General features: G+C 44.0%; 1 protein-coding gene across 1 annotated transcript in view; it reads right to left on the reverse strand.

Moving 5' to 3' along the window:
- The window catches only part of PLG (plasminogen), a 178,889-nt gene that overhangs the window by 41,141 nt on the left and 122,825 nt on the right, over positions 1-14,923 (reverse strand). The window contains exons 15-16 of the mRNA XM_040429283.1: positions 10,306-10,380; positions 874-1,014 (exon numbers count right to left, since the gene is read on the reverse strand). Of these exons, the coding sequence (XP_040285217.1) occupies positions 874-1,014; positions 10,306-10,380 (216 nt within the window). The remainder of the gene's footprint in view (positions 1-873; positions 1,015-10,305; positions 10,381-14,923) is intronic.

Below are 14,923 nucleotides of genomic sequence, written 5' to 3' on the forward strand. Positions count from 1 at the left end.
CATAGTTTTAAATTAGAGGGGCAAAGGTTTAAACGTAATATCAGGAAGTATTACTTTAGTGAGAGAGTAGTGGATGCATAGAATAGCCTTCCTGCAGAAGTGGTAGCTGCAAATACAGTGAAGGAGTTTAAGCATGCATGGAATAGGCATAAGGCCATCCTTCATATAAGATAGGGCCAGGGGCTATCCATAGTATTCAGTATATTGGGCAGACTAGATGGGCCAAATGGTTCTTATCTGCCGACACATTCTATGTTTCTATGTTTCTATGTTTCTATGTTAACAGTGGCCTCTACAGCAATCTTCCCCTTAACACTGACCTCCATAATGGACCATCCCCTTAACTGTGAACTCCACAGCAGCCTGCCCCGGCTTTCAGATTCCCTGTCCTCCGTCTGGCACAGGGCCTAGACGGACACAGGGATGTCCTTTTGAACAGCTCACTCTCAGACAGCAGCACTGTGCAGAAACGTTAGACTTGAGGTACCAAACTTACAAGAGATTGTGAGTAGTGTTGAGCGAACTTGTGTTTTCAAGTTAGGCATGCAAGGTTTGGGTTATCTAAGAACTCTGTTATGGATTCTGCTACCATGGACCATAAGTTATTATCCATGGTAGTGGAATCCATAACGGAATTCTTAAATAACCCGAACCGTGTATGCTGAACTTGAAAACACAAGTTCGCTCATCAATATATTGTGAGACATTTGATAAATTTGGAGCAAATTATGGCAATGCAGACTCCTGCAAAATTTCCCTCATGATAAATCTCCTGGCTTAGTGTTCAGATAGCTTTAATATATTCCCTACACTTACACACATTATTATTTATCAGAGTATTACCATGTACAATGTTGTATGAATGCCAGTTACCTCTTCAGTTTCAGTAAAGCAATGTCTTCATTATTTGGTTCCAAAAATAACTTTTCAACATCTCTAATTTGCTTAGAAGGCTCATTGCCCTTTTCCTTATGAATTCCAAGTTGTACCTTATAGGATGATGGTCGTTTAGACCTATATACAAAATTGAGAGAGATATAATTGTAAATAGACACTGCTGCAAAAAATCCAGTTGTAAAGTTTGAGCATAATAACCTTATAGTAAGGCTGAATAAGAAAGCAAGCCTCAACCCAATAATGAAAAAGAATGTGACCTGTGGGGTCTGATCTGAGGTCTGATTAACATAGGGGATCTGATGGGGGCTCTGAGCCTAAGTCTGATTAATATTGGGGATCTGAGCTGAGGTCTGATTAATATTGGGGGTCTGAGCTGAGGTCTGATGAAAAAAATTTTTTACTTTATTTTTATCTAGGTGTGTCTTATGTGTAGGTGTGTCTTATAGGGTGAAAAATATGGTAGGTTTAAAAAAAAAAAAAAAAAAGCTAAAGCTATAGAAAAATAAAACATGGTTCCCAGAATGAGGAAATGCAAAATGGACTTTTAGTGTGTAAAAACAGTAAAATATAAAAATATAGGGGCACATTTATTAAGACCTGCCTTTTAAACGCTGGTCTCAATAAACTCCTAAGCTGGTGGTGGATTTGCCGCGAGTTATGAAGAGGCGCCGGCCTCTTCATAACTTCGGCGAATCTACCGCCACATCTAAATGTAAGACCGTTTCATTGCTGTCTTACATTTCGACCTCTTTCTATGCCTGAAACAAGCGTAGAAAATGGGTAAATGAGACGGACGGCCCGTCCCCTTCCCCACCACGCCCACTTTTTTAGACCTGTTGTGAGCGGGGAGAAGTCGCAGTTTGCGCTGCAGTCTGCACCTGAAATATGCCTAATATAGGCGTATTTCAGCTTAAAAAATGACCTCCATAATGTCTACATATTTCACTTCATAAACATAACAACCCATAAACTAAAGTTAAAAAGTTATTTATCTGATGGTCTAAATACCCTGCATTCTTAAGAGATGTGCACTTTTAAAAGGAGTTATCCCACAAACAATTTATTTCAATGAAGTATTATTAAAGTAAATAAAAAACAAGAAAAACTGAAACTGCTTATTCTTTTTGCGGCGCTGCTAGGCTGGATACATCACACAGGTGGTAAAGTAAAAAGGTAGTATTTTATTTGTCTATGTGTTTCGAGGGCATAGGACCCTCTTCTTCAGGACAATACAGTATTAACCAACAGGTTAATAGTGTATTGTCCTGAAGAAGAGGGTCCTATGCCCTCGAAACGCGTAGACAAATAAAATACTACCTTTTATTTTACCACCTGCGTGATGTATCCAGCCTAGCAGCGCCGCAAAAAGAATAAGCAGTTCCAGTTTTTCTTGCTTTTTATTTACTGTACCTTACATTGCTTCCGCATTTACTATATAAGTGCGTCCTGGAACCAAGGCTGCAGCAAGGCACTCCCCAGATGCTGGTCGGGTTAATTTACCAGCAGGGCTTTTGAAGGTGTTGTGACTCCTCACAACACACTCTGGTAAGCGCATTACTTCTGTAATATTATAATTACTTAATACTGTACTACACATTTGGCGCTGCCTCCCCTCTCCCCCCCCCCCCTCTGTCAATGAAGGATTATTGCAATATTTGTGCAATAAAAATATTGTTTGGCTTTTTTTACATATGTTACATTTTTCTGATTGGTAGCGCCCCCTGCTTTTTATCCTTCTGGTCCACCTTCTCCTGCATTCAGAGATGTACTAACATTCTCATTAGCTTATCTGCTTCCTTTCCCTCCCCTCTGTGCTGGTGTAGTGACCTAAGGCGTTATTCACACGTCAGTGATTCACGGATGTGTGCTGTTTGTGTTCTCCACGAACAGCACAAATACACATTTATTTGAATGTATGTATTAACACATCTGTGTTATAGCATGGTCTGAGGGTCCACGGTTTTAGCATGCTCTATTTTGTTTGTGTTTACAGATCTATCACACCTAGAGTTGAGCGAACACCTGGATGTTCGGGTTCGAGAAGTTCGGCCGAACTTCCCGGAAATGTTCGGGTTCGGGATCCGAACCCGACCCGAACTTCGTCCCGAACCCAAACCCCATTGAAGTCAATGGGGACCTGAACTTTTGGGCACTAAAAAGGCTGTAAAACAGCCCAGGAAAGAGCTAGAGGGCTGCAAAAGGCAGCAACACGTAGGTAAATCCCCTGCAAACAAATGTGGATAGGGAAATTAATTAAAATTAAAATTAAAAAAATAAAAATTAACCAATATCAATTGGACAGAGGTCCCATAGCAGAGAATCTGGCTTCACGTCAGCAGAGAATCAGTCTCTTCATGCCATAGCAAAGAATCTGGCTTCATGTCAGCAGAGAATCAGTCTCTTCATGCCATAGCAGAGAATCTGGCTTCATGTCAGCACAGAATCAGTCTTCATGTCATAGCAGAGAATCAGGCTTCACGTCACCCACCACTGGAACAGGCCACTGTCACATATTTAGGCCCCGGCACCCAGACAGAGGAGAGAGGTCCCGTAACAGAGAATCTGGCCTTATGTCAGCGCAGAATCAGTCTTCATGTCATAGCAGAGAATCAGGCTTCACGTCACCCACCACTGGAACAGGCCACTGTCACATATTTAGGCCCCGGCACCCAGACAGAGGAGAGAGGTCCCGTAACAGAGAATCTGGCCTTATGTCAGCGCAGAATCAGTCTTCATGTCATAGCAGAGAATCAGGCTTCACGTCACCCACCACTGGAACAGGCCACTGTCACATATTTAGGCCCCGGCACCCAGACAGAGGAGAGAGGTCCCGTAACAGAGAATCTGGCCTTATGTCAGTGCAGAATCAGTCTTCATGTCATAGCAGAGAATCAGGCTTCACGTTACCCACCACTGGAACAGGCCACTGTCACACATTTAGGCCCCGGCACCCAGACAGAGGAGAGAGGTCCCGTAACAGAGAATCTGGCCTTATGTCAGCACAGAATCAGTCTTCATGTCATAGCAGAGAATCAGGCTTCACGTCACCCACCACTGGAACAGGCCACTGTCACATATTTAGGCCCAGGCACCCAGGCAGAGGAGAGAGGTCCCGTAACAGAGAATCTGGCCTTATGTCAGCACAGAATCAGTCTTCATATCATAGCAGAGAATCAGGCTTCACGTCACCCACCACTGGAACAGGCCACTGTCACACATTTAGGCCCCGGCACCCAGACAGAGGAGAGGTTCATTCAACTTTGGGTTGCCCCGCAATATAATGGTAAAATGAAAATAAAAATAGGATTGAATGAGGAAGTGCCCTGGAGTAGAATAATATATTGTTAAGGGGAGGTAGTTAATATCTAATCTGCACAAGGGATGGACAGGTCCTGTGGGATCCATGCCTGGTTCATTTTTATGAACGTCAGCTTGTCCACATTGGCTGTAGACAGGCGGCTGCGTTTGTCTGCAATGACGCCCCCTGCCGTGCTGAATACACGTTCAGACAAAACGCTGGCCGCCGGGCAGGCCAGCACCTCCAAGGCATAAAAGGCTAGCTCTGGCCACGTGGACAATTTGGAGACCCAGAAGTTGAATGGGGCCGAACCATCAGTCAGTACGTGGAGGGGTGTGCACAGGTACTGTTCCACCATGTTAGTGAAATGTTGCCTCCTGCTAACACGTTCCGTATCAGGTGGTGGTGCAGTTAGCTGTGGCGTGGTGACAAAACTTTTCCACATCTCTGCCATGCTAACCCTGCCCTCAGAGGAGCTGGCCGTGACACAGCTGCATTGGCGACCTCTTGCTCCTCCTCTGCCTTCGCCTTGGGCTTCCACTGGTTCCCCTGTGACATTTGGGAATGCTCTCAGTAGCGCGTCTACCAACGTGCGCTTGTACTCGCGCATCTTCCCATCACGCTCCAGTGTAGGAAGTAAGGTGGGTACATTGTCTTTGTACCGGGGATCCAGCAGGGTGGCAACCCAGTAGTCCGCACACGTTAAAATGTGGGCAACTCTGCTGTCGTTGCGCAGGCACTGCAGCATGTAGTCGCTCATGTGTGCCAGGCTGCCCAGAGGTAAGGACAAGCTGTCCTCTGTGGGAGGCGTATCGTCATCGTCCTGTGTTTCCCCCCAGCCACGCACCAGTGATGAGCCCGAGCTGCTTTGGGTGCCACCCCGCTGTGAACATGCTTCATCCTCATCCTCCTCCACCTCCTCCTCATCCTCCTCGTCCTCCAGTAGTGGGCCCTGTCTGGCCACATTTGTACCTGGCCTCTGCTGTTGCAAAAAAACTCCCTCTGAGTCACTTCGAAGAGACTGGCCTGAAAGTGCTAAAAATGACCCCTCTTCCTCCTCTTCCTCCTGGGCCACCTCCTCTTCCATCATCGCCCTAAGTGTTTTCTCAAGGAGACATAGAAGTGGTATTGTAACGCTGATAACGGCGTCATCGCCACTGGCCATGTTGGTGGAGTACTCGAAACAGCGCAACAGGGCACACAGGTCTCGCATGGAGGCCCAGTCATTGGTGGTGAAGTGGGGCTGATCCGCAGTGCGACTGACCCGTGCGTGCTGCAGCTGAAACTCCACTATGGCCTGCTGCTGCTCGCACAGTCTGTCCAGCATATGCAAGGTGGAGTTCCACCTGGTGGGCACGTCGCATATGAGGCGGTGAGCGGGAAGGCCGAAGTTATGCTGTAGCGCAGACAGGCGAGCAGCGGCAGGGTGTGAACGCCGGAAGCGCGAACAGACGGCCCGCACTTTATGCAGCAGCTCTGACATGTCGGGGTAGTTGCGAATGAACTTCTGCACCACCAAATTCAGCACATGCGCCAGGCAAGGGATGTGCGTCAAACCGGCTAGTCCCAGAGCTGCAATGAGATTTCGCCCATTATCACACACCACCAGGCCGGGCTTGAGGCTCACCGGCAGCAACCACTCGTCGGTCTGTTGTTCTATACCCCGCCACAACTCCTGTGCGGTGTGGGGCCTGTCCCCCAAACATATGAGTTTCAGAACGGCCTGCTGACGTTTACCCCGGGCTGTGCTGAAGTTGGTGGTGAAGGTGTGTGGCTGACTGGATGAGCAGGTGGAAGAAGAGGAGGAGGAATCTGAGTAGGAGGAGGAGGAGACAGGAGGCAAAGAATGTTGCCCTGCGATCCTTGGCGGCGGAAGGACGTGCGCCAAACAGCTCTCCGCCTGGGGCCCAGCCGCCACTACATTTACCCAGTGTGCAGTTAGGGAGATATAGCGTCCCTGGCCGTGCTTACTGGTCCACGTATCTGTGGTTAGGTGGACCTTGCCACAGATGGCCTTGCGCAGTGCACACTTGATTTTATCGGACACTTGGTTGTGCAGGGAAGGCACGGCTCTCTTGGAGAAGTAGTGGCGGCTGGGAACAACATACTGTGGGACAGCAAGCGACATGAGCTGTTTGAAGCTGTGTGTGTCCACCAGCCTAAATGACAGCATTTCATAGGCCAGTAGTTTAGAAATGCTGGCATTCAGGGCCAGGGATCGAGGGTGGCTAGCTGGGAATTTACGCTTTCTCTCAAATGTTTGTGAGATGGAGAGCTGAACGCTGCCGTGTGACATGGTTGAGATGCTTGGTGACGCAGGTGGTGGTGTTGGTGGTACATCCCATGTTTGCTGGGCGGCAGGTGCCAACGTTCCTCCAGAGGCGGAGGAAGAGGCCGAGGCGGCGGCAGCAGCAGAAGAGGCCGAGGCGGCAGCAGCAGAAGAGGTAGCAGGGGGAGCCTGAGTGACTTCTTTGTTTTTAAGGTGTTTACTCCACTGCAGTTCATGCTTTGCATGCAGGTGCCTGGTCATGCAGGTTGTGCTAAGGTTCAGAACGTTAATGCCTCGCTTCAGGCTCTGATGGCACAACGTGCAAACCACTCGGGTCTTGTCGTCAGCACATTGTTTGAAGAAGTGGCATGCCAGGGAACTCCTTGAAGCTGCCTTTGGGGTGCTCGTTCCCAGATGGCGGCGGTCAGTAGCAGGCGGAGTCTCTTGGCGGCGGGTGTTCTGATTTTGCCCACTGCTCCCTCTTTTGCTACGCTGTTGGCTCGGTCTCACCACTGCCTCTTTCTCCGAACTGTGAAAGTCAGTGGCACGACCTTCATTCCATGTGGGGTCTAGGACCTCATCGTCCCCTGCATCGTCTTCCACCCAGTCTTCCTCCCTGACCTCCTGTTCAGTCTGCACACTGCAGAAAGACGCAGCAGTTGGCACCTGTGTTTCGTCATCATCAGAGACGTGCTGAGGTGGTATTCCCATGTCCTCATCATCAGGAAAAATAAGTGGTTGTGCGTTAGTGCATTCTATCTCTTCCACCCCTGGGGAAGGGCTAGGTGGATGCCCTTGGGAAACCCTGGCAGCAGAGTCTTCAAACAGCATAAGAGACTGCTGCATAACTTGAGGCTCAGACAGTTTCCCTGATATGCATGGGGGTAATGTGACAGACCGATGGGCTTGGTTTTCATGCGCCATCTGTGCGCTTTCTGCAGAAGACTGGGTGGGAGATAATGTGAACGTGCTGGATCCACTGTCGGCCACCCAATTGACTAATGCCTGTACCTGCTCAGGCCTTACCATCCTTAGAACGGCATTGGGCCCCACCAAATATCGCTGTAAATTCTGCTGGCTACTGGGACCTGAGGTAGTTGGTTCACTAGGACGTGTGGCTGTGGCAGAACGGCCACGTCCTCTCCCAGCACCAGAGGGTCCACTAACACCACCACGACCATGTCCACGTCCGCGTACGCGTCCCTTATTAGATGCTTTCCTCATTGTTCCCGTTCACCACAATTTTGAGAATGGCAAATTTGGGAATAGTTTTTCACCCCAGAACAAAAACTGTGCTTTTACGGTCACTACAAATAACTTGACCAGCTCAAACAGTACAGATTTGGTTGAATAGAAATGTGAGGCCTATTTTTTTTTGCGCTGTGTGACAGGTATACGTTTAATCACAGAATTAGACTTGTATCTGCACGGTAGCGTGTGTGTTAAGTTTTTCTGAATGACACTATCAGCACCTTGAATCTAAGATATCCTTTTTGGGATAGATTTCAAGTAGGCCTCATATAGCATAAACTACTTAGTTATTTTGAGAATGTCAAATTTGGGAATAGTTTTTCACCCCAGAACAAAAACTGTGCTTTTACGGTCACTACAAATAACTTGACCAGCTCAAACAGTACAGATTTGGTTGAATAGAAATGTGAGACCTATTTTTTTTTGCGCTGTGTGACAGGTATACGTTTAATCACAGAATTAGACTTGTATCTGCACGGTAGCGTGTGTGTTAAGTTTTTCTGAATGACACTATCAGCACCTTGAATCTAAGATATCCTTTTTGGGATAGATTTCAAGTAGGCCTCATATAGCATAAACTACTTAGTTATTTTGAGAATGGCAAATTTGGGAATAGTTTTTCAACCCAGAACAAAAACTGTGCTTTTACGGTCACTACAAATAACTTGACCAGCTAAAACAGTACAGATTTGGTTGAATAGAAATGTCAGGTCTATTTTTTAGGCGCTGGGTGACAGGCTCAACTTGCCCCTGATGTAGTATATGGCCAAAAAATAACCACACTATTGATGGTTAAATGCACTTGGGTGACACAGGCTCAGCCTGCACCTAATGTAGTATATGGCCAAAAAATAACCACACTATTGATGGTTAAATGCACTTGGGTGACACAGGCTCAGCCTGCACCTGATGTAGTATATGGCCAAAAATTAACCACACTGTTGATGGTTAAATGCACTTGGGTGACACAGGCTCAGCCTGCACCTGATGTAGTATATGGTCAAAAAATAACCACACTGTTGATGGTTAAATGCACTTGGGTGACACAGGCTCAGCCTGCACCTGATGTAGTATATGGCCAAAAATTAACCACACTGTTGATGGTTAAATGCACTTGGGTGACACAGGCTCAGCCTGCACCTGATGTAGTATATGGCCAAAAAATAACCACACTGTTGATGGTTAAATGCACTTAGGTGACACAGGCTCAGCCTGCACCTGATGTAGGATATAGCAAAAAATAACCACACTATTGATGGTTAAAAGCACTTGGTGGTAGCTTGTGCTGGCGCACCACAAGCCACAAAATGGCCGCCGATCACCCCAGAAAAAAGTGATCTAAAAACGCTCTGGGCAGCCTAAAAAAAGTCGATATTAGCACTTCAATGATCCACAGCTGGAGATCGATCACTGAATTAAGTCTTTTGGAGGAGTTAATCTGCCTAATCTCGCCCTAACGTCGCAGCAGAAACCTCTCCCTATGCTTGAATCAGCAGAGTGACGTGCAGCGCTACGTGACCCAAGCTTATATAGAGGCTGGGTCACATGCTGCACTGGCCAATCACAGCCATGCCAATAGTAGGCAAGGCTGTGATGGCCTCTTGGGGCAAGTAGTATGACGCTTGTTGATTGGCTGCTTTGCAGCCTTTCAAAAAGCGCCAAGAAAGCGCCGAACACCGAACCCGAACCCGAACCCGGACTTTTACGAAAATGTTCGGGTTCGGGTCCGTGTCACGGACACCCCGAAAATGTTCGGGTTCGCTCATCCCTAATCACACCCATTAGTCTATGGGACCATTTATAGGAGATGCTCTGAATATGAATTTTCAGCTGACACACGGAGCACAGAGGACACACGGAGAGCAAAAAATAGACACATTCCATGAACACAGATACTTCATGGAAATCTTCACGAATGAATCACTGACCATGATCTCATCACAGATTTTATCACGGACGTGTGAATAGAGAGGCAGATGAAGCTTCCCAGCCACCTTTTATTCATTTATCCCAACTTCTAGAGAAGTATACAGCTATAACTCTCTGTAGAGGGTGGAGAGAAAAATTGGTTCATTACATACTATATGTATCTCGGGGACTATATGTGAGGGACTATTTTCTATATAGGAGAGGAAGAGGTTTTCATGAGACTGCAGGGCATTCTAGGAGATACAGATGCTTGATTATCTAATATGTGTTGCGGTCCACAAACAGAATGGAAAGAAAGTCCTCCAGATAAGTCAGTAAAGGAGTTCTTAAAAGAGTTTTAGATTCATGGGATAGTGTCTGCTGATTTAGTTGTAAAATGACAGTGTATATGTAACATAAATCTGTAAATCAAATGTATCTACATTTTTATTTTTTTATTTTTTTGGAGGGGGTAAATTTTGTTGAGTTCCAATTAATAACATTGTAACTGGTCAATATTTTCAGTATCCTGCTGGTATATGTTAGCATATAAAATATAGTAACTGATCTGTTTTAAACAAAAGAAGCTGGTATATATCACAAATACATTATATATCTTTTCCATTCATTTCTTTATTTTATCTAAACAGTTTGATTAGAAAAGGTTTTGAATGAAAAATACCGTTCTAAGCAATGTGCAGCAGTAAGAACCCACTGGCGATCGATCAATGTTCCACCACAGAAGTGCAAATTAAAACTGGAAAACAGCAATCATAGGTCATGAAATAAATAACTTATCAGCAGTAAAATTATTATTATTACTAGCATACTTGTGAAAAAAGATCCAACTTTCTAAAATACTTGGTTTCTATTTATCTACACTGTCTTTACTGTCAAATAGACATAAGCATAGTAGAGACAAAATAAGTGAGCATATAATACAAGAAAGATACATCATTGCTATTTAGAAATCTACACTACTGTACACTATCTGTACTCAGAGTAATCACTGCATTATCTCTGGTGTTACATAGGACTGCAGGTCACATCTACTACATTATTTGTACTCAGAGTTATCATTGTGTTATATTTGGTGTTACATACTGTAGAACTGCAGGTCACATATACTGCATTATCTGTACTCGGAGAGTTATAACGGTGTTATCTGTGGTGTTACATAGGACTGCAGGTCACATCTACTACATTATCTGTACTCAGAGTTATCATTGTGTTACATACTGTAGAACTGCAGGTCACATATACTGCATTATCTGTACGCAGAGAGTTATCATTGTGTTATCTCTGGTGCTACATAGGACTGCAGGTACCATCTACTACATTATCTGTACTCAGAGTCATCATTGTGTTATCTTTGGTGTTACATAGGACTGCAGGTCACATCTACTACATTATCTGTACTCAGAGTCATCATTGTGTTATATTTGGTGTTACATACTGTAGAACTGCAGGTCACATATACTGCATTATCTGTACGCAGAGAGTTATCATTGTGTTATCTGTGGTGTTACATAGGACTGCAGGTCACATCTACTACATTATCTGTACGCAAAGAGTTATCATTGTGTTATCTGTGTTGTCACATAGGACTGTACGTGACATCGACTAATATATCTGTACTCAGAGAGGTATCACTGTGTTATCAGTGGTGTTACATAGGACTGCAGACAACATCTACTACATTATCTGTATGCAAAGAGATATCATTGTGTTATCTGTGGGGTTACATAGGACTGCACATGTACATTATCTGTACTCAGAGAGTTAGGACCGCGCTGTCGATAGTGTTATATAGGACCGCAGATAAAAACTACTACATTATCTGTACTTAGCGAGTTATCACTGTGTTATCTGTGGTGTTACATAGGACAGCAGGTTAGACTTTTATGGCATATCCACAGGAGTCCGGTAGATGCAGGACCCACCACTGGTTCCATTCACCCATAGAAGTAAATAGAGGGAGCCACACATGTGGCGTCACATACACTGCAGTAGGCAAATGAAGCCCTCTTCTCAAGATAGAGTCTGCATGTATTGAACTTTTATGGTATATTCTCAGAAAAGTCAGAGATGGGAATGCCCTTTTAAATGATGGTCACACCGTGTTGCAGGTTTACCCTGTGGTTGCTATATGGGAATGCATCCTTAGTTACAGACTGCCCACCTTTTAAGATTTATCACCCAGCTACCTAACTGCTTTGTTCAGCAACTGCAAATTAGAGGGACCATTGATCAGGGGGCTGAGAGCCTGAGTCTGGGGACTGAAGTGACTGTGTAAGTCAGGGCAGCATGCTACTGTCCCTTACTTGTAGATCAGTGACAGGAGACAAAAAGGAGGGGAGGGGAGTGGAGCTGGACAAGAGTAGGAGAGAGTGGAGGGAGCTCAGGGGAAGGTAGGGAACATTGGTATGTATGGGCTCATGAATAATGCCTAGGGCCTACTGAACTGAAAACTAAGCACTGATGAGCAATGCAATCCTCAGACAGCGTGTTATAGAGCAAAAAGAGCTGAGCAGTTTAATATATCTTTTTATGGGAAAAGGTTCAGTAACTTTTTACATAAATCTCTACTCCTACTGTTCTCAGCAGACCAAGTCAGCCGTCTTATCAGGATAAGAATAGAGATTTATGTAAATTACAAGTTTTATTAAATCTTTTCCTACAAAAACAGAGGTGCACACAGATTTCATAGGGCCCCAATAGCAAAACTTAGTATGGGCCCCACTGTTCCATTTAGTTAAAATATGTGTGACAATAACAGTTTCTCATGCATGTAAAGTGCAATTCTCCAGATTTTTGTGAACATGTTTGTTTTTTTTTGTTTTTTTTATTTAAGCAGAAGAAATTTTAATAGAAAAAAATCGTAATAAAAATTGACCCTCCACCTCACCCACTTTTTCTGACTTCTATGTAGCAAGTGGAATACATCCTTCACAAATATGGTGTACATCCTAAGCTATTTCTCAATGTATTTACACCAGACAACTGGCATAAGTACACTAATAAATCTGCTTCTCTGCAGCCATCACTAGGGGGAGCTCAGTGCATAGAAATTTATATAGTTACCATTTACCAGAATGGAAGCGAAAATCTCTTTGCTTTGAGCTCCACCTAGTGGCAGCTGCTGATGCTGCCTGCTGATAGCGCTGCATTTCGTTGTGACAAGTTCTCTTTTACAACTCCTTAACCGCTTTACGTCCGCCCATAGGATATAAACGTCCTATGGGTGGACGTCTATTTCTGAAAGCACGTTTTAGAACGTCCTTTCAGAAATAGCAGCTGCACGCTAATCGTGCAGCTGCTGATCGGGTTGCCCGCTGTCAGTGACAGCAGGGCAACCCTAAGACAAGGCAGGGACAGTTCCCAGGTGTCCCTGCCTTCTGGATCGCTGCAGACACAGCGCTCACCGAGCACTGTGTCTGCAGAGAAGGAAGCGCTATGCGCTTCCTGTTCCGGCGGTCATGTGACCGCCGTGACCGGAGTGTGCAGGAGCTGTGTGAGGTCTCTCAGAGACCTCGATCAGCCCTGCTGTGAGGATGTACAGCGCAGGATTGCTGCTGTACAGCCTCTCTAGGGGTGTATTTGTCCTGTAACTGGGGCTACTATGTCAGCCCCAGTTACAGGAGAAATCAACTGTGAAAAAAAAAAAAAAAAAAGGGAAGTAAATGTCCCCCAGAGGTCTTGTATGACCTTATGGGGGACGAAAAGTGTAAAATAAAAAAAATAAAAATAAAAGGTTGAAAATAAAAAAATAAAAAAAAGTTTCACATGTAAAAAAAAAAAGTCCCCAAGTAAGGAATGAAAAAAAAAAGTTAAAAATAGAAAAAATAAAAAAAGTATACATATTAGGTATTGCCGCGTCCGTAAAAAACAGCTCTATAAAAATATCACATGACCTAACCCCTCGGGTGAACACCGTAAAAAAAAAAAAAAAAAAAAACTGTGTCAAAACAAGCAATTTTTGTCACCTTGCATCACAAAAGGTGCAACACCAAGTGATCAAAAACGCGTATGTCCCACAAAATAGTACCAATAAAACCGTCACCTCATCCCGCAAAAAATGAGCCCCTACATAAGAAAATCTCTCAAAAAATAAAAAAACTATAGCTCTCAGAACATGGACACATTAAAACATAATTTTTTTGTTTCAAAAATGCTATTATTGTGTAAAACTTTAATAAATGAGAAAAAGTATACATATTAGGTATCGCCACGTCCATAACAATCTGCTCTATAAAAATGTCACTTGACTGAACCCCTCAGGTGAACGCTGTAAAAATAAATAAATAGAAACTGTGCTAAAACAACCAATTTTTTGGTCACCTTGCCCCATAAAGTGTTATAATGAATGATCAAAAAATCATATGTACACAAAAATAGTACTAATAAAACTGGCACCTTATCCCCTAGTTTCCAAAATAGGGTCACTTCTTGAGAATTTCTACTGTAAGGGTGCATCAGGGGGCTTCAAATGGGACATGGCATCTAAAAACCATGTGGTTCCTTTTCTTCTGCTCCCTGCCGTGTGCCCATACAGCAGTTTATGACCACATGTGGGGTGTTTCTGTAAACCGCAGAATCTGGGTAATAAATATTGAGTTTTGTTTGGCTGTTAACCATCGATGTGTTAAAGAAAAAAATTGATTAAAATGGAAAATCTGCCAAAAAAGTGAAATTTTAAAATTTGATCTCCATTTTCCTTTAATTCTTGTGGAACGCCTAAAGGGTTAACAAAGTTTGTAAAATCGGTTTTGAATACCTTGAGGGGTGTAGTTTCTACAATGGGGTCATTTATGGGGGTATCCACTATGTAGGCCCCACAAAGTGACTTCAGACCTGTACTGGTCCTTAAAAAGTGGGTTTTGGCAATTTTCTTAAAAATTTGAAGAATTGCTTCTAAACTTCTAAGCCTTCTAACGTCCTAAAAAAATAAAATGACGTTTCCAAAATGATGCCAACATAAAGTAGACATATGGGGAATGTTAAATAATAAATATTTTATAAGGTATCACTTTCTGCTTTAAAAGCAGAGAAATTGAAATTTAGAAAATTGCAAATTTTTCAAATTTTTTGGTAAATTTGGGATTTTTTCATAAATAAAGGTGAAATATTTTGACTCAAATTTATGACTATCATGAAGTACAATGTATCACGAGAAAACAATCTCTGAATGACTTGGATAAATAAAGGCGTTCCAAAGTCATTACCACATAAAGTGAGATATGTCAGTTTTGCTAAATTTGGCCTGGTCAGGAAGGGGGCAAATGGCCCAGATGGCAGGT

Source organism: Bufo bufo, chromosome 4 (assembly GCF_905171765.1).
Source record: "Bufo bufo chromosome 4, aBufBuf1.1, whole genome shotgun sequence".
Classification (NCBI taxonomy): domain Eukaryota; kingdom Metazoa; phylum Chordata; class Amphibia; order Anura; family Bufonidae; genus Bufo; species Bufo bufo.